General features: G+C 47.4%; 1 protein-coding gene across 3 annotated transcripts in view; it reads right to left on the bottom strand.

The window, feature by feature from the left end:
• The window catches only part of MDGA1 (MAM domain containing glycosylphosphatidylinositol anchor 1), a 152694-nt gene that overhangs the window by 25310 nt on the left and 99930 nt on the right, over positions 1-27454 (bottom strand). For 2 of the 3 annotated variants that reach the window (XM_063390870.1, XM_063390871.1), the window contains 4 exons: positions 27160-27311; positions 10369-10546; positions 8650-8673; positions 1139-1291 (listed from right to left, as the gene is read on the bottom strand). In XM_063390870.1, the coding sequence (XP_063246940.1) occupies positions 1139-1291; positions 8650-8673; positions 10369-10546; positions 27160-27311 (507 nt within the window). The remainder of the gene's footprint in view (positions 1-1138; positions 1292-8649; positions 8674-10368; positions 10547-27159; positions 27312-27454) is intronic. The other variant, XM_063390872.1, reaches the window with a different exon arrangement.

Here is a 27454-nt window from a genome sequence, read left to right as displayed (position 1 = left end):
GTGCCTCCCTTCCTCCAAATGATGGATGGCATGCTGGTGGGGCTGGGAGACCACCCCTCGTCGGGAAGACATGGCCTTGATGTGTGCCCACTGTGATCCCAGCCAGGGACACCTGCAGGATATCCGCAGTGCCTCCCCTGCCTTGGCAGAATTTTGGGAAGCACAGGAGAGACGGGCATCGGCAGACCTGCTGTGAGCACACGTGGCAGGTGAACCCCTGAACAAGCACATCTGTCTGCGTGCACAAAGAGACTCAGAGCTGACTGCACTGTGCGAGGAGAACACCAGAAAGAGAAACCATTCCAGATGGTTTCTCTGCCTCAAGTAGAGGGAGAGAGGATTTGGTACATCTAGCCTAAACAATATTGTTGTCTAAAGAGGACAATACCAAGGCAGTTGTTAACAGCCCAGGGAGGAAGAGATTAGCCATTTAATTTGTTAACATAATTTTCAATGCTCAATCAGGTTGGTGTACTGAACACTAATGGGAAAAACCATTTCCTTAGCAGACCGTTGGATGTTTCCCATTTTTTCCTGAGTCCAAAGGTATGTGTTTGCATACAAATTTACTTTTCTTATTACAGAAAAAGTGGTGTTTATCCAGCTAAACTGGGAGCATGTACTCCACACACAGCTAGGGTGAGCAATACATAACACCAATCTCCTCCAGCTATAGGTGAGGCTTTCTCCTGCCCCACAGGCAGCTCCTGTCTGGTCTCTCATGCTTCTGTGCATGAACTAAGGAGATCTGTTTGCATCCCTTTGAGAACTTTGAAGAAACAGCTTACTCAAACCGACAGGGCCATTTCTAGGTGTTAGAGATATTCTCCTACTTGTTTATCCATTTTTTTTCTTTAAAACAAGCATCAAACAGTGCAAAGGCATTAGGCATCAGGCAATTAGCTGACAACAAGGACTAATGCTCACACTCTTCTCTTCAACAAAGTTCTGGGTGTTTTAATTGTGTGTTTAATTCCAATCAGTAACATGCAAATTAACTGCCTGCTCCCTTTACCCCGTGGGGAGTAGAAAGCAGATCAGCCCTCCATCAGCTCCCAGAGCTGTAAGATTCCTGACAGGAGATGGTGTGCCCCTGCCCTCCCCTGCCCAGCCAGAAGAAGCCCAGAGCTGTGCCTACCCTCTGGCGTACCGCTGATGTCCGTGGGGGGCCCCGTGTTGACGGTGCGCTTGGGGTTCTGGGTCAGGGCGTTCTGCCGCGTCCAGTCGAAGTTGTCCATCTTGTCCTGCACGAAGCCGCAGATCTTCTCGTCCTCAAAGCGGCAGGTGTTATCTGTGGGGTGGGAGGGGAAGGGGCTGCTCAGCTGCTGCCTTTCTAACACCCTCCCCAGGCTGCCTGGGTGCTCACAGAAGTGCTGCGTCAGCACTGAGGCTCTGTGTCAAGCCAGGGCAGATGGGCAGCCCCTGATCCCAGGAGGAGGCTGGAAAGGAAGGCATCATAGAAGTCACAGAAATCACAGAACGGGTTGAGTTGGAAGCAGCCTCCAAGTCCGTTCAGTTCCAAACCCATTGCCACAGGCAGGGATGCCATTCTCTAGATCAGGTTCCCTAGGGCCCCATCCAACCTGACCTTGAACACTTCCACAGATGGGGCACCCATAACATCACTGGGCACCCTGCTCCAGTGCCTCACCATTCTCTTAGTAAGAAATTTACCTTTAAAATCTAATCTAAATGTCCACTCTTTTATTTAAAAATGTCCCCCCTTTTCCTATCGTATGTATTACCCATAATACATCAGCGATCAGTGTTACTACAGAAGTGTTAATCCAGGTTGATGGATGTGATGGTGTAACAAAATGGAATAAAGTGCAACAAAATGGAATAAAGCTGTTATGGCTAAAGAGAAAGAGATTCTCTGAGAGATCTGAAGGGGCAAATGTAGAGGAGGGTAAAAAGATCACCGAAAGCAAACTGACTACAAGGGCTTTTATATCAGAACAACTTGATGGTAGAATAATTTACCCAGGAGAGAGGAAAAAGTAGCAGTAGATGACCCCCCTTCAGGCTATATATTTAACTAAACTATGACACATATGAAAAAAAATCAGCTGTGAAGAAGAGGTCAGCTCAGCACGACAAATGTGTCATTTAGCCAGAGTACATCTAATTTATACCAGCTAAAAGGCACATTTGATTTTGCAGCTTATGCTGGTTCCTCTAACAAAATAAAACACGTAGGTAAAAGATTTTTATGTAGGATCAACCACATGTGCAATAGGGTTCACTTTTATTACTAACACAAGACAGTTACACCCTACAGCAATATTGTAAGACAGATGAAAAATCTTGTGCATAGACATAAACCAATATGGACTTGCAGAGATTGGAATGAATTGGATATGACCAGGCTGAAGATTGTAACCTTTGCGTTAAAAAAGTAGTTTTGAGTCACAAAAACAAAGGTCAAGAACCAGCTTTACACTGCTGACACAATAGGAGAGGGATGGATAAAAAAGAAAGAGAAAACAGGTCCAAGAATGATGTGAAAACTGCTGTGTGTTTTGAAAGATCCCTGGACAGAAACCAGAGCTGGAGAATGAGCTGGAAGTGGGATCTTGGACCAGAGTGAGTGATGTAGATAGAGCACACATGGATATCATTAATTGCTGCTTTTAAGTAAGAGCAAGGAGGTGTGCTATGAAACTGAAAGATAAAGCCATGAAAGAACACACACACAAAGGAAAACAAGGCTCTTGACGAGGGCTTGGAATATGCTAGGAATTCATCCATGGCATGCTGGTACATGATTCAGCTTTTTGGGGTTTACCTCCCATTATTATGTATCATGCCAAGATGAGGAGAAGCTCAAATGCCTCCTGTAGCTCCTGCATTCTTGTATCTTCAGTGATGACTTGCTCTGGTTCCTGGGCAGGAGGCTTTTCCTCCTAACATGTGTGACTCTGGCAGGACATGTAGGACAGAGCAGGGTCCTCAACCTATGGGCTGGGTGCCAAGGATGGGACACACAAGGGAAGTTTTCTGCAATGTCAGGGCCAAAAGCCCCAGATGCAGTACAATGTGATGGCAGGAGCTTCATACACCTACCATGAACAACAAAGTCTGTTATCTTGTACCAGAGAAGAGAGGCTACCCATGAAATGAACAGAATCTTGACTCTGAGGTACTGCACCTTCTGGTGGCTAGCATCCTCCCCATGCCCTCCTATTTGGAAATTAAAATGACTGCAATCCAAACGAAAACATCAAAACTCTGCACACCCCTGTGGTAGGGAAGTGGGTTTCCCCTTCTTGCCTGTCTCTTTCCAGCATCCCATCAAAGCAGTGAGAAAACAGGACGCAGCCTCCTGTGGTAACCTGCAAAAATGTCTTTGCCAGCATAGGTTGGACACTGTGTGGCAAGCCAAGGGCCTGGTTTCCAGACCAGGTCAGCTGGGTTCTCAGTAAACTCAGCAGAAACGCCACACGCCCACTCCTTTGGGCTGAGCACAGCCATTGGGAGCTTGTCTGGGCTGGCCACTGAACTGCTGATTAACCCTGTCTAAGTGCTTTCTGCTCAATCTGCTCATTTCTAATTAGCATCCAAATCCAAATTATCCACTGCTCTGCAGTGCCTAACACAGGGGCCCACATGGCATCTGGAGCTGGAGGAGAAGGGAGCAGAGGACAGGGCAGATGCTTGCAGGGTCTGAGACAGGGTAACTATGTGGGATAGGGGGCCTCTTTCATGCCCAGAACAAAGAGATGGAAGAAGAAAAGAGTCAGAATAAAGCTCCTAAGGGTCCTTCCTCGTCTCTTTTGGCTGAGAGAAGGGGGTTCATGGCTCTACCAGATCCCCGGTGGTCCTCAAAGGAGAGGCTGGAGCCCACAAGCTTGCTGATGTTGCTAGGTGGTGTAATACCCCTGATTTCTCTCCACATGACCAAAAACATCTGCATGACTCCAGCCCATGGGTAGCCAGCTGCAGTGAAGAGAGACATATTTTCTCTTAGAACAGCATTATCTTACACAGCAGGGCCACAATGACTGTCCTTTTGCAGAAGCACCAGGGCGGTTTGTACCTCTGACCCTGTTGAGCACACACACTTTCAAAGAAAGATGACATCTTTCTCCAACACAGAATTACCTCTTTCTCCAACACAGAATTACCTTAACAGGGAATAATAGGTGGAAAGCAGAGTTGGACGCTGTAACACGGAGGTCAGCCAGGCAACTGATTGAGAGGGAACAGACCACAAATGAGGAGTCACAGAAATCAAAGGAAACGCAGATTAAGGAGAAAGCACAAACTCAGGTGGAGATCAGAGAGAGTTGTGCAAGAAAAGAGGACCTGAGGATGGCATTCTCAACTTAGCACTAAGGCCTGATTGTGCCAGCCTGGTGGACTACTGTGCCTCATTTGTAAGAAGCCACACACGCAGGATGAGACTGCTCAGAGAAGTTGACTCAAAAACCTATAGAGAGCTCTTTTATCGTCCAAAAAGGGCCCTGAGTGCATTCTCTCTTACTCAAATGCAGCTCCTTCAAGAAGGCAGCACTTCTAGTGGAGCACATAAAACAGAGAAAGTTCCCATGCATCACAGACCAAGCAATGCTGTTGCTTAATCAATAACAGGATCCATCTTACGAGCAACACCACTTGCTGTGCAGGAGTTTGAAACTCCAGCACATTGCCTCTGCTTAGCTGAGGAGCTCAAGGCATTTTGCAACAACTAATGAACAAGGCTTCTTAATTTCTCTGTAGCATAGCAATGCCTCTTTCTGTATATCTTCTGCATTACGTGTGGGAAATAGAGGCACAATGTATAGAGAGACAGGTTTAAGGTCACAGCAGGCAGTGCCTAAGCTGGAAACAGAACCCAAGGGCTCCAACTCCTAGTCCTTTGGTACAAAACATGCCACAGGAAAGCAAAGCTCTGTGATTTCTCTGAGCTACAAGTGGAGGTGCCATTAATGACTAGGAAGTGTTCACTGGGATTTGGGACACTGCCAGCATGTCACCTCCAGATGGTTATCAACAAGGTTCACCAGGACAAACCTGGCAGATCCAGCCAAGAAGAAAACCTTTATCACCTACTGTACCTAAGAGACCACAGAGGTGATCTGGCTTTTGACCTCAACCATGTGATGCAAATCTTCTTAAAGACTTTTGCCATTTGCCAGGGATCTTGGCTCATCATCAAGGTGTAAAGGAAGCTTCTTGTTTAAAATTTAAATACTGAATGCAGAAGTGGTTCTCTGGATTGTTACAGGTACGGTGGAGGTGGCAGGGGAGCTGGTTCCTCAAAGGCTGGATTTAGTGCTGTGCTCACCAAACAGATTTCCTTGGCAGGCTTTGCAGTGGTGGCAGGTCAGAGTGCAGAGATGTTTGCTCCCACTTACAGACACCTCCATGCATTCCCAGGGGAGAGACCTCAACTGTGGCTATTAGAATTTCTCATTGCTTTGCCTTCTTGAGAAACATAATGGAGGTTTTCCTTTCAAGTCCTTTGGGGAAAGCCATCCCTGGTTATGAAATTCTGGCTGCCAGATGAATGCAAAAAGTAATAATCCTATTCTAGCTGCAGACTATGGGTGAATAGCAGATGGAGTGCACTTAAATAAAATTGCATTCATCATTTAGCTGTGGTGTGACAACTGACACTGGCTTGGAGCATAAAGGACCCTGCTCTGAGCCCCAGCTCTGTTGCAGACCTGCTGTGTGACCCAGGCTATCATCTTCTGGACATCAGTTTCCCCATCCAGAAAATGAAGACTATGAGAACTGTATTGAGACCTCAAAGTACGTCACGATCTAAGAAGGAATATTTAACAGTCTCATTGTATTTTTCTAGGGATTTTATAACCAGTAATGGAGGAAAGCTTGCAATGATGTAACTGGTTAAGTCATCCTATTTGCCATCAGGATACAAGGAACTGTCACCTTTTTTAACCTTTGCATTACAAAACATTCTTGAAGAATGGGCACAAACTTGAGTAATCCAACTCTAAATACAGGCTGACATCTCATTCCCACATGTTCTTACCCAAAAAAACCCTGGATTCCTCGGGACTCTGAGCATTATCAGAGACCACACAAATCAGCAATAGATGGTAAGCAACAAGCCAGGCTAATCTACAACAAACAACATCTGCCAGGGATCACCACCCACTGTACCTGCCCATGGTCCCAAAATCATGGTTTTAGCACCACACACAGCCAGACTGCAGGAATGTGAGAAACAGTGTTGCTGCTATGAAAGGGCAAGACACCTTGGCCAACCAAAAAATAAACCTGCTATCCCATATACTTCTTAATGACCTCATCACCAACGTTACAAGGTTATATCCAATAAAACAAAGGAAACCAAAACATCCAGGGATGAGGAGCCAGAATGGCTTGTGGGGCAGCAATCCAGAGTTTAGTTTAGACAGCCAAAGTTATATGCAAATAAAACTGCAGAGGAGTTAAGGACAAAGCAGATGACTCTGCACTAGAATTTGGTCATGACATTAAAACAATTAGTTATTCTAAGAGAATTTTTAGGTACAATCTTAGAATTAAGATAATTCTTGGGCAGTTTTTAAAATACAAATTCTGTTTTTTAGTACCAGATTAACTGATTTTTAAGAGTCAGTCTTATTGATAACCTCTAAATATTTGAAATTCCCAACGTCTTTTGTTCACTTCCTCTATTTTTCCTTTGCTTTTCCTTTATAACCCAATGGCTCTGCAACCATGCCACACGCATGCCTGCCCCAATGTTATTAACGTCTTATTAGGCTGAGAGAGAAAATGCATGAAGAAGTAATTGTATTAAGTGACTCCCAGAGTTTGTAAATTAATCACCATTGTGCATGCCCTTGGATCAGGCTGCCAGAGGCATTAATCATCTAATCTTTGCCTTTCACTCCAGAGCTTTCAATGTTTGCTCCCAGAATTTGGCTCAGCAGCCTAGTGTTAACTTTTCCCCTGGGGGTGGTGGTAGCAGGTGGGATTTCCATGTTTTTGGGATGAGAGTCGGGGAACTCAGCTGTGGTCCAAAGAGCCAGAAGCCTTTGGGCTCGTATTTCACAGGCAGCAGGTCTGAAAGGAAAGGGTGTATGTGAAAGCAAGTGTGATAAGTCAGATTTTAGGCAGTCAGTCTCAAGGTATGAACTCACAGGCGAGGCCCTCACAAATAGACCAGAGATCCCAACGTCCACCAGGGGCTGGACAATTTATATCAAGGGGAAATCATAAGTGTTGGGTTTACTGCATGAAAAACAGGAGTGGCTGAGTTATGTTCCACCATAGGCAGATTTCCTGCAGTTGTTCTGGACTCAATCAAGCTGCCAAAGCTACCCCAGGCAGACAATCTGAAGACTCAGTTTACAAAGACCCCAAGAGACTGACACAATTAGGACTGAAGTTGTTCTGGGTTTACCAGTGATTTATACAGTGTAAAAGCAAGAGGCAAAAGGCCGGATTTTGTCACTTCCACCTGTGGGCTGGGACGCTTGCTTCCTCCAGCAAGTACTTAGAGACACATTCTAGAATAGGTCCCTGGCAATATGCTCCATGTTTCCCAGTGAGTCTTCTATGGAGGACATTTAAAGTAGATCGGGAAGTGAGGAAAAGAAAGCAAATGTAATTAGAGCCACAAATCCCTCTAACTCTGTAAGAAATTCCTACTCTCAGGCAGAGTATGGTTCATCAAACCATCCTTAAGAGTGTGAATGTGCAAGAATTAACACCTTGTGGCTGCCCTAACAAGAGAGCTCCCTATCCTGATTCTGCCATCACCTAATCCTGGCTTCTCCTCCCCACTGCTACCCTGCAGTGCAGCAGTAGCACTGATCTACACACAGAGTAATACATAAAACCACTGAATACTGACTCAGCAGCTGGAAGCAGGGACAAACAGGCCCATGCTCTCCATGGAGCACTAGCAAGTAGTCTGCCCATCTCTGCCCAAGAGCTTTGCCTGGGCTTACATCCTACAATCAAAGTGGAGGGACCTTGTTGCATCCCCTGGAGATCACCGCCCCACCACTTACATACAGCAAGCTAGAATTCCTCTTTTATGCTCAATGGGCACTGTCATGTTAGTGTTAAAGAACATCCTTCTTAAGCACTGTGTATTCTGCTCTCAAAATCAATGGGAACTCTGGATGCTCAATACAGACAGGCCTGCATCTTGCCAAGAATAACCAAAGGTAAATAAGCAACTTAACAGTGATGACACTGAAGGGGAATAAGAAAGGGACTGTGCTCAAAGAGTCTGCAAGAAGAGACAGATCAGAGCTGGTGACTGCTCCACACAAGCCTGCAGAGACAGCAAGTGGTATCATTCCTAGTCAGAGGAGGATGGGGAATATTCCTAAACACAGGAATTGCTTACTGGAAGTAGATTGTTCATGCTGGGCCATGGGGGTTGGTGTTCAAGATCAGAGTCTACCCTGTCACAAAGATATCAGGTATGAGTGAGAGGCATATCCCTGGCATAAATCCCCTGGCAATAACTCCAGGTACAACAAATGGCAATATTTACTGGAAGACTTAGTGTATGCAATTTTATCCTCTTTTGGAGAAAAAAGATTTGACAAAGTCACCTGTGTATTCCAGAGGCTTGTTTTGCCTGATCTGCTGGAGCACTCGACTAACGTACATCACATTCAAAGCATTAACACAAAGGTTCTTGTTGCTTACCTGTTGGATTGGGATAGTTGATTGCTGGAAAAAGAAACAGAAAACAAGTCAAAACAACAGCACAAATCATAATCAAAGTGTGAAAATAAAAGAAACACATCAAGAAAGGTCACAAATGCAGGAGTCTCCTGGCAGAATCCCTGTGAGAAAGCAGGGCTTGGTGCCTGCTTTGGTGATGGAAAAAGACACTGACACTGATCCAAGCAGGAAGAGACTTTAAGAAAACCCCAGCTAAGGGGTTGTCTTGGGTTGCAATGCAAGATGTAACCAGCAGTATGTATTCTATGCCCATCTGCTGAGACTGGTTGTGGAGGTGTTTTTCTTTATCTCTTCCATGACTCATCCTCCCTCCAAGGGGATATCTTCTGTTAATGGGACATTAAGGCACACCCCATGACTGATAAAATTACATCATCCCATTGGGAGATGCTCCACTCGGTGGGAAGAGCCCAGCATTCCTACCTGGATAAAACCTGAGATTCAGAACACCAGGGCAGCCTCTTTCCACTGGATTCCCAGAGGAAGACTGGACCCATCTCATCACCACTGGACCTTCAGAAGAAAACTACACCCTTTTACAGGGTCACCTCTGCTCCAAAAGAACCACATCTGTCCCTCCACGAGGATTTAATTGGACTGCTACCAACACCCTGATCAACAGGGTGTCAGGTTGTATTCTGACTGTCAGTCTTTTTTTGTTTTGTTTGTTTTTTGTATGACTACATTTTTATTTTTTAATATTCGTGTAAAGAACTGTTATTACTGTATCTTTGCCTGAAAGCCTCTTAATTTCAAAATTATAATAATTTGGGGGGAGAGGGTTTACATTCTCCATTCCAAGGAAGGCTCTGGCTTTCCCTGGAAGATACCTGTCTTTCCACACCATGACAGGGGTGATCCTGGAATACAGGGATACCCTTCTGGCAACCCAAGCAATTTCCTTCTGGATCACTCAGTGGGACATCACCCACTTAGATACCAAAGCTTGATATCTGTGAGGGACATCAAAGCAGTTTGATGCACTGTGGGAGACTGACATGGCAGGTATGCTGGGGACACTGGACACACTGTCAGGCCACAGGACAAGAGGGCTGTGTGAAATCAAGCAAACATAACAGGAGAAGGATCTGTACTTTCTGCTGAAATAGAGGGTCCAAACTCCTGTTGGAGAGTAAAGGAATCACAGAGCTGTGGGAATAAAGAGAGCTGTGAGCTGCTGGGATGATGGGGACAGAACTATGGTTAATGTATACCAACGAGATAATCTGGGATTCAAGATATTGGACAGAGCTACAGCTTTATGAGTTACTACTTACGAAAGGAATCACGCATTCAGCTCTGGAAATAACTGAAGTCTCCTGAAATCCTCTTACTTTTATGGGTGTGTGGCTAATACACAGCACCCAGTGGCTATCCCGTATAATAAGCTGCTGTTCCACGGGGAGTTGCAGCATGGCCTGACTGGGGTTTTGGGGATCTCCTGCCCACGGAGTGCAGAATGCAAGTCAGAGCTGCTGAGTGAAGGATGAGTGGAGACTGACCTTCAGAGGTCTCTAGTGCTCTGCATTGATGGCAGCATCCAAAATGCAGGCAAATGCGACAGCGCTGTGCCATCACAACTCCTCAGAGCACAGAGACCCACCCAAGGGTCACAGAAGGCCACCCCTCTGCATGCCCACACCCCCGGGCCTGAGGCAGGACCGAGGAGGAGACACCTACGTTCCATGTACCGGATGATGCGGGATGCCATATCTCCAGCCCCAAAGCTGGTGATGGGCGTCAGGCGAACTTCATAGCTCTGAGGCACTTTCAGGTTGGGCAGGATGTGCTCCAGCAACAGGCCTTTCTCCATTTTCTTCACAGGAATAAAGGTTTGGATGGTGTTTCTCTGAGACAGCTGCACAGAAAAAGAACCCACAGTGTTACAAAAATCCTGAAACTGGAAACATGAGCAAATTGTATCCATCATTAACACCTTATTCCTCCTCCTTCTATACAGATGTACACCTGGTTGCTCCCTGAGATCTTCATGCAGTATTGGTTTGAAAATTTCCATTCCTGGTACAGAACAGTGATCAAGAGCCTCAGTTCTCCCTGAAGGGAAGCCTTGGTGTCCTCCAGGGGAGGGACTGTAGGGACAGTTCGAACTACAGGTCCTGAAGCAACTTTGTGTCAGAAGCAATCATTTCAGGAGGGAGAAAATGAACCCAATTCACTCCTGTTAGTGCACCCAGGTCCTATGCAAACACAGCATGGCATTGCACCCTTGAGTTCACAATCACTGCTGCAGAATTCATTCATTTGCTGCCTGGGCCATGTGGCACTTCATTTGGTGTCTCACTGGGAGCAGTCTACTACCATTCCTCCCCAGAAACCTTCCATAGGGTCCATCCTTGGACTGCCTCTGCAGACCAGAGCAAGGGGTGTAGTTCAAGCTGATGGTTCTCTGGAGTCACTCACAGGCTCCCTCTTCCTCTGATTCCCATTGGAAGGGGCTGAATTATGCTAGCTGAACCATACCAGCTAAACATTGTTCAGTTTGCTAAGGCAGCAGGGAGGTTTCAAGAAAACAATGGGGAAAATATCGTTATCAAAATCACCACCACTAAAAGTGATGAATTACATGTCAGTGAAACTTCCCTGCCATGGTCATGCTTGCTTGGCTGGGAAAGAACAAGAACGAGGACTGCATTGTAAAGATACAATTTCCTGCCTGTTGCTGTGCAGTGCCTGGATCCTTGTGGCAAGACAGGTTACTGGGGATGCTGGTGCTGGTAACAAGACCTTTGGCAGGACCTTCTATAGTCCAGTGTTCCCTAAGCTTTCCCTTGCCTCTGATATATCCTCTAGGCTGAAGTTTTCATCACAAAGGCAGTTCTCCTGACAGGCAGTCTCAGTGTTCGTCACTCATAAGTTGCAGGATTAATGGAACTGGGATGCATGGAGGAAGGTTTACAGCAAATCTGTCAGTGGAGACAGTGTGGGGCAAGAAGATGGAGTGAGGGCACAGCAGAAGCAAAGGCCACTATCAAATCAGGGCAGGGGGCAACACCAATGTGGCACTTAGTAAAAACAAGCACACGCATCTCTCCTCTGCCCGTCTCCAGCTCTCACATACGTAACTCCAAGTTCAAACTCAGAAGCAAGGGCTGCTGCTGTAGGGCTTCCTGTGTCAAAGCCCCATTCATTTCCAATACAGCCAGGACCCATTGACCCACCTCCTTGATCTGCCCACAGTTTGGGCGCTGGTCCCAAGTGAAGGGGCAGGGACTGGTCTCTGGGGACCTGTGGCTGCATGTGGTTCTCACAGTGAAAAACAATTTTGCACCTGCCTTATAAATTGTACTAAAGGAAACCTTTGTATCTGAACAGATCAGGGTGTAAGTGTTGAGGAGCTACTTGCTGCACTCTCCTCTTCCCTGGCAAGATGGAGCAGAGAGCTGGGAGCTGTTCCGGTTCCTTCCCCAGCTTGGTGCCACCCTACAAGGCACCTGGGAGCAGTCCTAGTGGGCAGGACCAGGGCAGCAATTCCTAGAGGCACCAGGATGCTGCCAGGATCTGTTCACATCAACAACGCCCTATCTGCACACATGCCAGCTGGGTTCTGGCCCAGCTGGCATTCCTGCTGCTCAGCCCTCCCATCTGCCAGCCCTCCACACCACTGCTCTGGCCAAGCAGCGGCAGAGCTGGCTCCCGGGGCAGGGACTTAAGCTAGGATCATTAGCACCAGACCCCAAATTATCTGGGAGAAGAGGAGCAGTCAGAAGCCAGAAGCAGAAGGCCAGAGTGGTACAGCTCCTGGCTTGGGTCTTTTTGGGGAGCAGAGTGTGACTGGCAGGGCTGGCAGCAGCTCCTCCCCACAGGCTGCCATTTGCTGGGATGTTGGGAAGGCAGCAAGCAAACAAGAGGAGGTCAGGAGCCATTTCCCTCGTCTAGACATAACCTTTAGAAGGGAAACAAAATGGAGAGTCAGAGAGAAGCTTGAGGGTGAGATTCAGACAGTGCAAATTCCACCTCAGCTGGGAGTTAGATGGAATTTGGGTATCTAAAGCCTCTGGGAGCAAGGTCAAATCACGTACTCTCCCACACCATCTAATCCAGGACAAACTGAGAAATCCAATGCCTCCAGTCTGGACTGCAAAGCTCTGGATCCCCTAGCTGACTCTGTCCTCAGGGACTTGTGAAAACAAATAAATAACCAGCTGCCACCCAGGTTTGGCTGCAAAACAGAAATAATTAAAGGCACATATGCCTCCTATGGGTTTCAACCTCCCTGCTTTCTAGGAGTCCTGGATCACTAGGTAATGGGAAAGGCACAGCCAAGGCTCAGCATGTATCTGCTCTTGGTGCATAGAGGAAAAGTTTTAAGAGGGTCTTTTCCCTCCACCAAATACTTGGTAGCCCCATCTTCTCCCAGCATATGTCCTGTCTCTGATACGCAACTTGGACTGACACAGAAACTGGCTGCCAGCAAGACTGCTCTCTGCACATCTTTACTACAGTCTCTACAGTCTTGGCATCACAACAGACCTGGCCCTGGGTGTCTTTGGAAAGACTGGCTTCTCTGTGAAGAGCAGCATGGGCCCTGATCTAGCTGCAGCTGTCAGTAGAAAGAGCCAGGTGCGCTGCCAGCACAGTTTAAAGGGCATGAAATTAGTGCAAGGGAGAAAAGGGGGCAGCCCCAGCCAGCTGCTTGCTATGTGCATGGGGAGCAGGTGCTGGCTTGCAGTCACTAGCACAGGTCCAGCAGACAGACATAAAGGCCAAGGTCTGCCTCTGCATCCCTCTCCTTAGACATCCTTCGTGTCCCTGATTGCCAGCAGCAAGTCCGTGCAGAGCTGCATGCATCAGTCCAGTAGGAGTCCATTTTTCAATCCACTTCAATTGCCAGATGTTTCCCTTTTTCCTGCTCCATGTGTTCTCATGCTATCCTGGTATCTTCCTTCTCAGCATCTCTCCTCTGGATCATGTTGACCCAGTGTTCCCGTTTATTATTGCTGCAGTGCAGTTAATAAAGCAGAGGCCGGCACAGAGGACAGGGAGACACTGGCCACCTCATTAGAGACGCTGAAGCCTCAGTGGAGGAGCTCATGCTACAGGCTCATTCATCACCAGGCTCAGGGGCCAGAACAGGAGCACTGCGCAAAGCACAGACTCGTCTCTGCCTTTACCTCCTTCCATTCTCAATGAACTGAAGAAGGGGATGGGAAAGGAAAAAAACCCAACAAATCCACAGTTTCTACCAGCTGTCTGTGAGTATCACACAGGCTGCAGAGGTGAGAATGTTCTTGTAGAATGGGCTCCCTAAAAACACCTTACAAAGTCAGCCCCATGTGGTTTGAGTGTATGCACGTGCAGCGCAAGCAGCCTGTCCCTGTCCCTGTCCCTGTCCCTGTCCCTGTCCCCGTCCCTGTAAGCAGAGTTAGCCATCGGGGAGAACTCACTCACACACACTCAGCCACCAAACCTCTGGGAGCTGCAAACCAGGGCTGCCCTTTCTCATTCCTCACCATCACCTACCCTGTTGGTGGGCACTGTCTGCCCTTTCCCCTCTGGTATCATTTGAGCCAGCTTGTGATGCTTACGGAGTGCTTGTCCCACTGTGGCCAGCCGAGCTGGCCCACGGACCAGGAACACACACCAAGAGTCTCAGAGAGAAAAGCAGGATGCCACAGTATCCCTGGCCCTGCTTCCATTCCCAGGGCCAGGAATACTGTGGCATCCTGCTTTTCTCTCTCTAGGGCCATTGTCACAGCAGAGGGCCCAGGGCATGACACTGCCATACCTACATTTTCTGTTTATATAGGCTATTAAAGGAAAAAAACCAGGATGATGTTTTCAGACTGAATGATGTTCACACCAGATAGGTATCAGCTAGCAGCCCTAATAAAGCTAAAGGATATTAATAAATACACCTCTCAAGAGTTAGTTTTGTTCTGCTCTACACCACCATGACAACCTACCTGTGCTGAGACTGGTGTGATTTGTGAAGCCATGCACATGGTCTCACAAACAGCTGTATATCAATGCTCGTTTGAGGGAGAAATTAGAAAGAAAATCTGTTTCATCACCAAGCCCCACGGTATTTCTAACAAACGACAGCTAGAAAAACAAACATTAAAATCATGTAGATCCCCCAACAATCTGAGCAGAGCAAAGGAACTGTTCTGCAGGCATCCAGCTTCCCAGCAACGCAATTCACTCCTGATGCTCTCTTTACTTGTCTCGCTTCTTCAGCAACTTCTCAGCTCAGGGCACAGGCACTAGCTTTGCTTTCCAATATCTCCATCCAAATCCTTTCCACACATGCTTGCTTTCACCCTTTTTTCTCAGCCTCATTCAAATTCCCCTGACTGCTCCTTCCTGCAGCACAAAAGAGACAGGGGTGGCTGCCTGCATTCCCACTCCATCCTCACTAACTGCAGATATGGGCTGCAGGGACAGCTCCCAGCTCCATCCACAGCTTCTCCAGCCTCTCTGAAGGCAGAGGAGGCCGCAGATAAAGGCAGGCTGGTGTGGCACAGCAACCTGGCACGCACACTCCGTCCCTCTGGCAGGCTCCTCCTTGCTCCCTGTGCAGCTCTGCACACCAGACAAATGCTGTGTTCAGGGAGGGTGTTCTAAGCTCCCCCAGTCTCCCCCTCCTCTCTCATCTGTGAGTGTCAGGACACTCTGGAGAGCAGACATCCACCGGACTAGCAGCTGTGGAGAGCCTGGTGGTGCAGGAAGCACAGATATCCCCAAAAGGTCTGAAAACAAGCATGGGGCAATAATCTGGACAAAATAATCTTCAACTGCCTGTGCAGCTGGTGGGCTGCACTCTTCAAGCAACCACCAATCAAGGTGGTCTTCAAAGCTCAGTGCCAAGCTGTCCAGCTTCTCAGCACACATAGACATCCCTGTTTAGCAAGGTCCAGGGGCCAGGAGAAGGTGAGAGTAGCAGAATGGCACTTCTCTTCTGACAGGCAATACTCAGGGTGTGACAGAACCTCCCAGTGTACCATTTCAGCCTGTTTGCACACAGTCTTGGCTTCTTTACATAGCTTTGTCCTAGAGTGCTGCAGGCATCATCTCTTATCAGATCTCCCCAGTGGCTGCGACTGTGATGACCTCATCCCAACAAAGTCCAGCTAAGATACAGCTGCTCCCTTCCTAAGGGAGTGTTGCTCACAAAGACCAGAAACAATCACACCACTGCCCTCACCATGATGGGACTGGCAGTATCCACAGCCTCAAACTGGTGACAGCCAGGAAAGATACTCCCAAGATACTGGAAGGGGCTGAGCTTGTTTATGGCACTGATAACAGCTCCTGGGATGAACACGGGGCTCTGCAATGCCAAACCTCCCACTACTTCATCTAACATTCCCTTGTCCTCAATTCCTGCACCAGCTGTGCTTCCAAAGCTACAGGATATGTAGCAGAGAGGCAACCTCCAAGAGTTTAGAAGCCATGGACTTCTTGAAGTTAAAAAAAAAATGGAAATATGATTACAGAACTTATGTGTGTTGGAGTTTATAGTACTAGAGATTGAAAGCAAATTATCCAATTCTCCATTGCTGGGGAATGAGAGCTCAGCAGATGAGTTCCACAGGTAGAACTAATTTCTTGGGAAAAGAGGAATGAAAAATGCTCTGAAATAGGGTCATGAGGAAGATAAGGATAGGAAATTTTAGGGAACTCTCTTGAACATGAGGCTCCAATATGTTCCACAATACTGGAAAAATATGCCATAATTCTGACCCTTCCTTTCCCCTTCTTCCTATTTACTCTGAAACACAGCAGTGGATTGAGATGGTGATCCTTGATGTCACCTTGGCACCACAGGGCAGAGCAGAGGAAGATGTCTTTGACATTCCTTTTGAACACCATGAATTGGATGCTTGATCTCTGTATTTTGACAGGGGGATAAAACCCCTCTTACCACCCTAATGTTCTCATTTCCAGACTGAATTTATTCACATGCAGCTTGCACCCAGTTATCTTGTGCTCAATACCCAGTGTTGTCCTTTAGCTCCAATGGCTCTTTTCCCTCACTGCTGCTTGACCCCTTGATGTTTTGCAGACAGCACTCTCACCACCTCTCAGCCTTTGCTTTACTGGGCTAAGCAGGCTGAACACTCCGTGACCGCTCTTGCAACACAGACTCTCCAAGATTGACTCTACAATGTCTGTCTATGACCCTGCCTTTGTACCACTGCATTTCATCCCACCAGAACCACTCAAATAGTTTTCCGTCTCTCAGATCTTTCTTCCAGTCCTTCCTAATCCTTCACCAAGGTGGCATTGTCTCCCAGCCTGGTGTCAGATATTCAAAATTTCAAGAGCACAATCCTAATAGGGGATTCTGAACTCTGGCTGGTATCAGCTGCAGGGAAGACGCCCGCCTACTCTGGAAAAACTATTTGGGTAAGTTTTGGGTAGGGAAGAAATTTGGTTTGGATATGAAGATAGTCCGTGTGATGCTTCTTTATAAACTCTCATCAAACTTACTCTGCCTGTCACATTGAATTAAAATATTTTCTTTGGTTAGTAATTAATCACCATCTTGGATGGAAATGATGTCAAGAATTAACCTCATCAATTAAAGGGCTAAGGTAAGTTTCAAGTTGGATTTATTTCATTTTCCTTGCTTGATAACCATTACTCCTAAGGGGTTTCCAGAACAAATAAACACATTGCAAGAACAAAGCTGGCATTTCCCAGACAAGCACATGGGTGACCTGAAATTCATGCCTGTGTTTTTCATCAGCCAAGCACACAGGTTCAGATCCTGGGACTAAGCAAGGATGGATGCCCAAACCAAATCCATTATTCAGTCTAAATGAGGGGTCCTGGAAGCTTTTTGTACTGAACTGTCCTTTATCAGGAGGCCCAGTTTCTCAGCTGAAACATTCCCAACTCCAGAGAGAGAAGCAACTGCAGCCTTCAGTGGCTTCTGAGGACAGCTGGAGCCATCAAGGCTGGGAGACAGTCTCTCTCTCTTCCTCTTGCACAGGCAATCAGCTGCCCATCCTCATTAGGTGCCAAGAGCAGCAGTTTACAGCTTCCTGGAGAAGCCAAATTGGTGCTGTCATGAATTATTGTAAGTGCTTGTTCCACACTCTTCAATAATGTCTTTCATTAGGATCTGATCAGAAAGCAATATGTATTTTATTAGCGTATGTTCCCTGGTCTAAGGAAGAACAGACCTAGCCTTCACTCTGTCAGAGAGGCAGTCAAGCACAAGCCTTAACTGAGACTCTCTTCCACTGTCTCACAGCCTGATTTTCAACCCTGAGGGCACATACAGTCCCTCTATTTCAGACTGGAAGCTCTCTACTCTTCCTGCAAGTTCCTGCCTGTGCTGACTCTCAACTGTGCACTGCCGAGCCTGAGATCACCTCTCTGTCTATTGTACAGGCACAAGCTGGGTAAGAGACAGTACCTCTCACGTTCCTCCACAACCCCCTCTTGCAGAGAGCAATGATTGCAGACTCCTCTTAGCCTCACATCTGAAAATCAGCACTGCTCGGCGCCTTACTGGATCCAACTTTATATCCACACCTACATCGGCAAGCACAGTCCCCTCTTCCACCGATTTCCTTGCACCAGACACATCTGCTTGCAGCCAGACCCACACATGTCTCTGTACTCTGTGTTGTCAGCATTTCTGGCTCCAAGAAAAAAAAAGCAATTTGGCTCTGCACAGCCCAAGTCTGCCCAGCTGCAGTTAGGTTGAGCTCTGAGACACTTTGCCCATAATATGGGTATAACTTGCCAGCAGGACATGCTCCACCAACAGAGCTTCATTTCTTCAGTTCCCTGCAGACCCTGGCAGAGCCCTCTGTTAGGGCACCTTCACCCTTGAAAACAACTAATAAAGGATGGGGCTGATGCTTCCTGTGCAGAAATAGCCTTTTTGTGCAGCTCTGGACTTTCCAGTCTGCTACCTGTAATGAAGGTGTGTAGGTAAGAAACATTCCAGAGCCTCTAGGCTACCTATAAAGAAGAGACAGAGGCAGCACAGGATGGGAAGGGAGACCCATAAAGCCCTTCACATTGCTCCTTGCTGCCCACTTCATTCCTTTATGATACACAGCCCAAGCATCCATCTAGTGCCTACTCCTTTCATTTGTGACTCGCTATCATCTCTCTTCCAAACCCTTCCCCTTCACACACTCTTGTTTCCAACATGTTCTAGGAAGTGAGAGCCAGGGGAAAAAGGAAACAAAACCAAGAACAAAACCAAAAAAAGGAAAGAAAAACAAAAGAAAGAAGAGGTGGAATATAGGAAGGGGAACAGGAAAAGGCACAAAGGTGCACAAAGAAAAGACAGTGAAGCAGTAGAAGGAACATGGACTGACTACCAAAAATAACAGATGAGCAGAGTAAACAGGGAAGCCACATCACAGCCTATCAACAGTGACTTTCAGAAAGACTCCATGCTAGCATGTACGCCTTGAAGCCACCAAAGGAGCATAGATAAGAGATGCACAAAAAAGACTGACTTTGATACCTGCAAGCATCTTTCATTCTGTACTCAGCTTTGTAAAACACAAGCCATGAGCCTGCTGGATATGAACAAGCACAGTGGTGTGGAAACAACATCTGTATCCTGCAAAGCTGCTACGAGGGGTCTATTGGTTTGGGGAATCTGATTTTCTCTTCTCTCACATTTTTCTTACCCAAAATGAACACTGAAAGTGGCGTGAGGAGCTAGAAAGACATGAGAATTTCCTTTTAGACGTGTTTTAAGATCATATGAGCCTTTCCAGCAAGATTATTTGAATTGCTCTTCTCAGCCTCTGTAACTGTTCTGAACACAGCTAAAACTGGTACATCTGATTGAATTATTCCCTTGTACTAGACAAGCTAAACAGTATCCTGCTATCTCTCTTGCCCAGCCAAGTACTTGAATGGCATTAGGAGCAGTACTTAGAAAAGTTAATGTTAAGCCAAAATCTCTCTACAAGGCACCTTATGAGTGGCAAGACACCTTTTAACACTGTCTGCTACCCTGTTCTGGGCAGGTTACCTTACACTTTGGATCTGGCTGAGACAGAGGTAATTTTCCCAATAGGAGCCCTCACAATGCTGTGCTGTGTGTGAGTAGCTAGAAGGAACTTGATAACATGCCCGTGTTTTGGCTACTGCTAAGCAGAGGTCCCACAGTGCCAGTGCTAGCTCTCCAACACTCTCCCCTCACCAGTAGGATGGAGGTGGGCAAGGTCTTGGGAGGGGATCTCATATCCAGGACTGCTGATTCAAACTGACCAAAGGGATGTGAGAGTATGACTGTGACATTTGTCTTCCAGAGCAACTGCTACGTGTACTGAAAACCTGCTTCCCACAAAGTGGCTGGACATTGCTTGCTGATGGGTAGTACAAAATCAGTTGTCTGTTTTCCTTTGATTCTGCACATGGTCTTAGCTGTTGGTTGCTAAACTGACTTTATCTTGACCCATGTGGTTTTTTTCTATTTTTTCTCTCCCCCTGTCCTGCTGAGGAGGGGAGAATGATAGAGCAGTTTGGTGGGCAACTGGCATCCAGCCAAGGTCAACCGACTACACTTTACTTACTTTGGATAATCACAGAAGAGAAATGATACCTTAAGACTGAAGCACAACTAATACGCCACTGCTCATATTACTAATTTTCCCAATTAACTGGTTACACAGGATCTGTGGACTAGGGAAAACCAGCTCAGGAAAACCCTGTATCATACTGAAGAACATTTTGTGAATGCAAAACGACAGAATTAATCCAACTAATTCAGTAGTTAGGCATCATTTGCTAAGCTCTCATGGGCAAAGGGAAGAAGTCCCAATAGTGGCACTGGAAACTGTTGGACTACTGAAAGGGGGAAACCTTATCCCATGGCTACCAGTCATTTCCACTGAAATCACATCTGACCCCTCAGTGCTGGTCAGGCCTGGGCCAAGCTTCCCTGGCCATCCTTGTAGAAAACACTCAGATCCTCTGGCTGACAGAGCCAACAACAGCCATGGCCAGGCAGACACCTCCACCTGCAGGGAGTAATGGCCAGGGGAAAACTCCCTTCCATTGGGCTGGTGGAGGCTCTGCTGTTGTCGACTAAGCCAACAGAGAGTACAAACATGAAACACGGAAAAAGCTCCTTGTTTCCACCCCCACCAAACATTCAGCTGTCCTGGGATCTTCCCTTACAACAGAGGTGGAAAAGACCTTGCTCTAGCTCCATCTTCTATGACAGATTGCTAGGGATGATAAAAGAGATGGCTCAATGTGCTATCAGCTGCAGTGACTGATGGTGTGTCCCATTTCCAGGCAGCAGAGAGCACAGCTGAGGTAAGATCCTGCTGTCTTCAGTCCCACATGCCTGGGGCAAAGTCACTGCTTCACCTCCAGGTCCTGCACAGCAATCTTAGTAAGCTCCAAGGACTGCTTGTCCACCATTTGTTATTGATCAGCCAGCTCTCCTTCCACCTGCCTGTAGCTGACACTCAGTCCCAAATCCCTCCTCCTCTTGCAGCCTAGAAAGGCAGTGCTTCCTCTCCCCTCTCTTGCTTCCTCTGGCTTTGCATCATGGTGGCTGTTCAAAACATCCACCAAGCACATCTCCCACTGGCACTGGCTTATTTCTGCATCCTTTTCCACCTCTTCCTAGGGGATGAATCCTGCCCAGCATCACGCAGGCCACCAGCACAACTGAACACAATTGTCTTGAGAGCACAGATATAATCTGCCTATTCTCACTACCTGAACAAAAGTTGAAATATTAAAAGAGAACATCAGTAGGGAGATAGGATAGTCAGAGCTAAAAAAAGTCCTTTTTCCACTACAGAGGATGGTTCTGCAGGTAGATGGAATTGCATTGATTTGACATCCCATAGGACAGAAGCCTGTGATCAAACTGGCAGACAAGGTAGGCAAAAAAAGAAGAGAGGACAAGAGAAGCTTTCTGACAGATGTGACTTATAAGCCTTCCTGCAAAGGAAGGTCTGCTTTGAGATTCAGTGCTGGGCAAACACTGTGAAGCCCCAGTCCTAACACCACTGAGAGAGAACCACCAGAGCCCGTGTCAAGTGCAGATGAACAGCAAAGGGGGGTGGTTTGTCACACCCCACGAGTATTTCAGTCTGCACAGAATCTCATGTGCAGCCAAGACCACCATGTTCTGCTTCAGGAAAAGCCACACTCCATTCCTGGCTGCAGCCAGCTGGTACTGTGATGCTTTAGGTAAAGGGACTCACACATCCCTGTTCCATGTGCCTTGTCTGTGTCCTACCCTGCACATCAAACTGGCCTGTCCAGTTAAGCACCCTGTCAGCTGGAGGATTTTTTGGTGGATGTGGCACCACATTCCCTTTTCCCAGGTAACACCAGGCCAGTGCATCACCAAGAACACTTTCTCCAGAGCAGGATGGGTACCTCCGTAGCTCACAAACTGCAACTCTTCCTTAAGCTTTTCCTTTTCCAGTATGAAAACTAAGATAGCCTTGACTGCTTTTTATTTAATTCCTAAACCAAATATGACCTCCCTAGCTCATGCAGCATCCCCCAGCTGCAAACCCCACTGCAATACTACTGTGGGAATGCACAGGATGGGGCCAGCGAGGTCACAGTGCCCTAGAGAGCCTTGGGATGAGGGCTATGGACCCAACCTGGTCTGCAGTGGTTGCCTTGGCAATGGCAGCCTTGTGCCGAGGAAGCAGCAAAATGTCAGAGCCTTTGTAAAGCGAGTTTGGCCATCCTGAACCCCGCCCTGTGCAGAGCTGCCTCCTCACCAAGCCTTGGTTGTGTCCCAGCCCTGCTCCAAGGTGCAGCCCCCAGGCAACCCCCAAGGCGCCAGCTGCTCGTTTTCCTGAGAATCTTTGCCTGAAGCCATGGCTGCATGTGCAGAAGAAGAGGAATTTTGTTCACCTCCCAGGATACACAGCTGGGCTGCTGCAAGAGACACCAAGTACAAGTACATCACCTCAGGTACATCACCTTTCTGGAGCCACAGCCTTTTCTAATCTGGCACCCAAAGGCATTCTCCAGCGAACATTTAGGGGAAACTGTGGGCAGGTGCACTGCCCTTTGTCCTCCCTTTGGCACAGTACCACCCCTGCTCAGGGCACAGAAGGAGGGGTGCCAGCCCTGAGAGGGGTGGCCGGCTCCGGGGGCCGATGAAGCCAAAGAGAGGCAGCAGTACACAGACACTGCTGCAGTGGGCTCACAGGAGAGAAAAAGAACAGCTCAGAGGCAGAAATGCAGTGATACAGATCCATAGTCCATGGGCCTCGGCATAAAACCCTCTCCTGCTGTGTTGGGATGGCCGTCAGCAGAGTTAACCTTCCACTCTAATCACAGTCATTAAATTCCTGCTAACGCCCCTGTCCTCTGTCTGTCCCGACAGCTCTGTTATCTGTCACCTCCCCACACGGGATGCAGGCTCCCCACTGCCACAGCTCTCATTAATGCTGCTCTGGCTGCCTGATGAGGCAAGTGGCAGCCGGCTCCCAAGACCAGATGAGTTTTGTAGACAGCAGGGAATGTTTATCCAACATGGAGGGGACAAAAGTACAAACAGAGACCATACAACTACTCAGTCATTGCACAGGGCCAGTCTCATCAAAGACGGAATGGTTGGAGAAGGTTAGGGAAAAGGGATTAATCTGAAGTGACAACCCAGGGAGCTAATTTAGCAAATGGGTCTGGGGCCTGGCCCAGTGCAAATTTCAAGAGTTTGTCTGGCAGGTAGGCTCAGCCTGCTCTGAGGAGGGGAAAGCCAGGAATATGTAAAGCTGGCCCAGCTCTGGCCTGAGCCTGTGTATGAGAAGGTATAGAGGAGACAGCAGCCTCAGGTCGCCTTGAGGGGAACAATGAAGATTAAACCTTCCTACTGTACCAAGAGCTTCTCCTTCCTCTTTCTCTTGCAGCCTCAGGTCACAGATGGGTTCCAGCTCATTAAGTGCACAGTTATTCTGCCACTATCCCCCACAACCATAACCACCAGCCCAACTTAGATCTTTCCTCCATGATGCAACCTGCTTGCAGTATTAGACGGCTTTTCATTTCTCTTTAATGTTAGAGCAGAGCCCTGGGATGGGTATAAAATACACAGAGAGAAACAAGCAACTTAAAAGGCTTTTGATATTTTAAGCAAAGATCTGGTTTGGGGAGGCTGCTTTGAATCCCCAAGCAATGAAAATAATTTTCAGTTGGAATGCAGTATTTCAATGCCTTTTCTACATTGCAAGAATAAATGGAAGAAAAAAAAAGTTGATAAAGCAAATAGCCCAAAAGCTTTGTGGTATCTGCCCACAACCAAACCACCCAAGGCTGTGCCCTCATTGAGGTCATCAGCTGAGGTGAACTAAGGTGGTTGGCACTTGGATCAGCTGCCTTGCAGCAAGAAAGGAAAAACCTCCCAAGCTGTCAGGACAGACGGCTGTGAGGCCCCCTGCTGCTCCTCACTGGGCACGTTTTCCCCTCTGGATTGTCGCTCAGCAGTGCCACTGCCTAAGCCCACCTGAACGATACCCTCCAGGAAATCACAGCCTCTTTGCCCAGACACAGAGTAGAGGCTTCACAAGAAGCTTGCTCCCAGTTGCTATCATATGCGCTTTCCTGGGTCAGTGGCTCCAAGCTGTCAAGCTGCTTACATGGTTTTAATCAAAAGTTAATTCTTATTCTGCTGGAACTGGTGCGTCTGTTGTGCCGCTCATCCTGCTCTGCAGCACTGGGAACAATCAGCTCTGGTGGAAGTGCATCTGCCCATCTTGCTGGGAGCCCCCACACATTGCTTAGGAAACCAAATTCCCCCAGACTGCTTGCAATCCCCCCAGTAATGCCCTAGGAAGCTACTGAACAGGAAGAATTGGAGGAGGCATGCCACCAGCCAATTAATAAGCAGCACTCTGACACTCACCCAGCCCCATTTTCAGCAGCTGCAGAAAGCAAATTTAATTCAAATGTTCCCAGGTGCCTTGCAAAGCATCCTGCTACTTGGGGATCTTCACATTACATATGCCAAGAGCTCTTTGAGCAAACCAGGGAGTGTGAAATGAAAACCAGCAAACTAAATTGCAACCAGTGGGCATCCCAGCTGGTTGCCTTTTGGATTCCAGCTCAGCAGGAGTTAATTCTCCTCTTTCCATCCCCTCTTTCCCCTGACAACCCCTCACCAACCCAAGACTGCAGGCTGCCACATTAATTCATCCTTAAGGTGCTGAAGAGCCCCTGCCACGACCACTGAGGCTGCAGAGCTCCCAGGACTGGGGGAGAAGGTGGGCTGGCTGGCTGGTTGGGTAAGCTTTCACCAGCTTGATGCTGGCAATAAATCAGAGTGTCTGGCTGTGTGTAAGGCCCGTTTCACCTAAGGAGAGTATTCCACTTTAATCCGAGCTCTCTAGGAGGAGTTTTGTGCCACCACAGCTAGTGCCTAGAAAGCCAGTGTATCCAGTGAGGAGTGTGCACAGGCAAACAGCAGCTCCACACTCAGGCAGACAAATCCCCTTTCTTAAGAGCTCTCCAGCCAGTAACACTTCTAGGCTTTTGAGCTTTCCAGGTATATTCACTGAGGTCACTGTGTTTTGCAGTCCAGCGATGGAACAGAAGGATGCACAGCCTAGCCCAGGTGTCCCAGTACGGAGAAGGAGATGGAATAAAGCAGCAGAATCTGCAGGACATGGGAGAGGGTGATGGAGCGAAAGGGAAGGAGTGAAAGGTCAGAAGGTGTCACAAGGCCGCTTGGAGCCCAAGTGAGACGTCACAGTGAAAGCTGGGAAGGCTGCACTTGAACAGAGGGAAGCAGCAGGCTGGATGTGAGAGGGGATGGGATCCTCTGGGACAAGGAAAAAAAAGGGCTCCATAAGACCTCAGTATGGCTCATGGAGGTGGAGACCTCAGCATGAAATGCAAGTGTTTTCATCGGAGAAAAGACAGGAGGAGGCAATAGCACGAAAACCTTTTCCAGTGGGTTTTAGTTTCAGCCAGGTCAGGATTCATTTTTTACAGTAGTATCACAACAAAGCATTTCCTTCTTGTGCTTGACAGAAGTGGGAACAAAGCTTCCCCCTCTCCTCCTTTCTCTGCCTTTCCTTACTCAGTCCAGGCCACCATGATGACACCTGCAGCCATTTCTAAGAGCCTTCCCATACATATGACTGGGCAACAGCAGGGCCTTGGTGTCATGCTCCTCTAAAACACAATGCTCAATAGTCACAACTGGGTTGTGATGCTGCAAAACATGAACAGCAGTGACCGGTTGGGTATGAACCAAACTGGGTGTGTTGGTTTAAATTTGCATGGCACTCAGCTCCCTTCATGTTGTGACTTAAAGCAGAGAAATGATTTTCCTTTTTCTTGATCCCATTTAGTAGGAGCTCAATGAAGGACAGAACCAGATTCTAAGAGAATTCAGCCTAATTCAAAAAGATTACTTTTACACACTGTGCAAAAAAGGAAAAAACCCTCATCTTACTGGAGAAGGATAAAACCCACAAATTTGTTCACTGAGTTGCAGTGCTGATAATAGCAAAACTTGGCTCAGAGGGAAGATCTACTATGACATACTGCCTTCATTATTAGAGGCTCCCCCAGGTCCTGTATTATTATTAAGTACTAACAACGTGCTCCATGCAGTGTGAGTAACAAACAAAGGCTGTCCCACCCCAGAGAGCTCACAATCAAATGGAGACATAAACCTGGAGCCTACTGTGCAGAACTAGAGGAACGAGACCCTTGAATCTTTTTAATTATTTTGTTTTCTATCTACAGTAAACAAAAATTTCCTTGCAAAATGCATTTACTTCCCAGCTACCAGTAAATGGCACAAACCACCAATTTTACATGTCCCCATTTTAAAAAATGTTGAATGCGGGCGCTTTGCTGAGCATGGATGAAAGTACCCGGCAATCCTGCTAATATAATGTGCTCTTTAAAAACATCAAACTCTTTTCCCTAACCTTCTCCAACCAGTGATGTCTTCAGATTTCACTCAGTTCTCTCCCCCAGCCCCCAACCCCCAGTATGATTTCCCTTCAAACTCAGAAACCCTGAAACCCACTTCTCTTCCCCTGCAGAGTTCATACAGTCCAAATAGCTTAGTGTGACAGGATGAAAGCCCTTCTGCAACACAAACAGCCATTGACTTTTTCCTGCAGCTTCTGCCTGGAGAGCTCTTCAGGTTATTCCTTTTTTTCCATACAAGTGAGGAGGATGGAATTCCACTCGTTTGAATCTATAAAATCTACACCATCAACTAATAACTATAAGGCATTGTTCCCACTAAAACCCCATTCCAAACACTGAGCATGAACAGCCCAATAGGGGCAGCAGGGCTTTGAAAGACCTGGACTGTACCCAACCCAAGAGGTAAAAATGAACACCGAGCAGTGCACTTGGCCAGTCCTTCCATGCAGTGGGGAAGGGTCTGCCAATCATCAGGGTCTGCCAATTTCATCACTCTCAGCTCTTAATCAGCAAGGAAATGGTGATGTAATTGCATTTCATCAATTAATGACAGGCTATATGCCGGGGCTCCAGGAGAGCAGACCTTACCTGCCGGACTTCCAGGCGGTACTTGAGGATGGGATCCACAGCATCAGGCTCCTTCTGGGTCCACTGCAAGATGTAAGAGTAATTCTTGGATTGCTTCTGGCTCAGGGTGGGGTTGGGAGTGTCATAGTAAAACTCTGGGCTATAAGCTTTTGCTGGAGAGGAAAAAAGAAAAAAGAGGGAGGAAAGTAAAAGAGTGGGATCAAGGAGAACAAAAATTATAAAGAGACGTGGTGAGAGTGGAAGAGCTCCACTCACCCAGCTTATCGACCTGCCTCTAACACAGTGGACACCTTTA

This window comes from Prinia subflava, chromosome 2 (assembly GCF_021018805.1).
Source record: "Prinia subflava isolate CZ2003 ecotype Zambia chromosome 2, Cam_Psub_1.2, whole genome shotgun sequence".
In the NCBI taxonomy this organism is placed as follows: domain Eukaryota; kingdom Metazoa; phylum Chordata; class Aves; order Passeriformes; family Cisticolidae; genus Prinia; species Prinia subflava.
The sequence above is the reverse complement of the archived record's forward strand: the minus strand, read 5'-3'. Positions and strand labels throughout refer to the sequence as shown.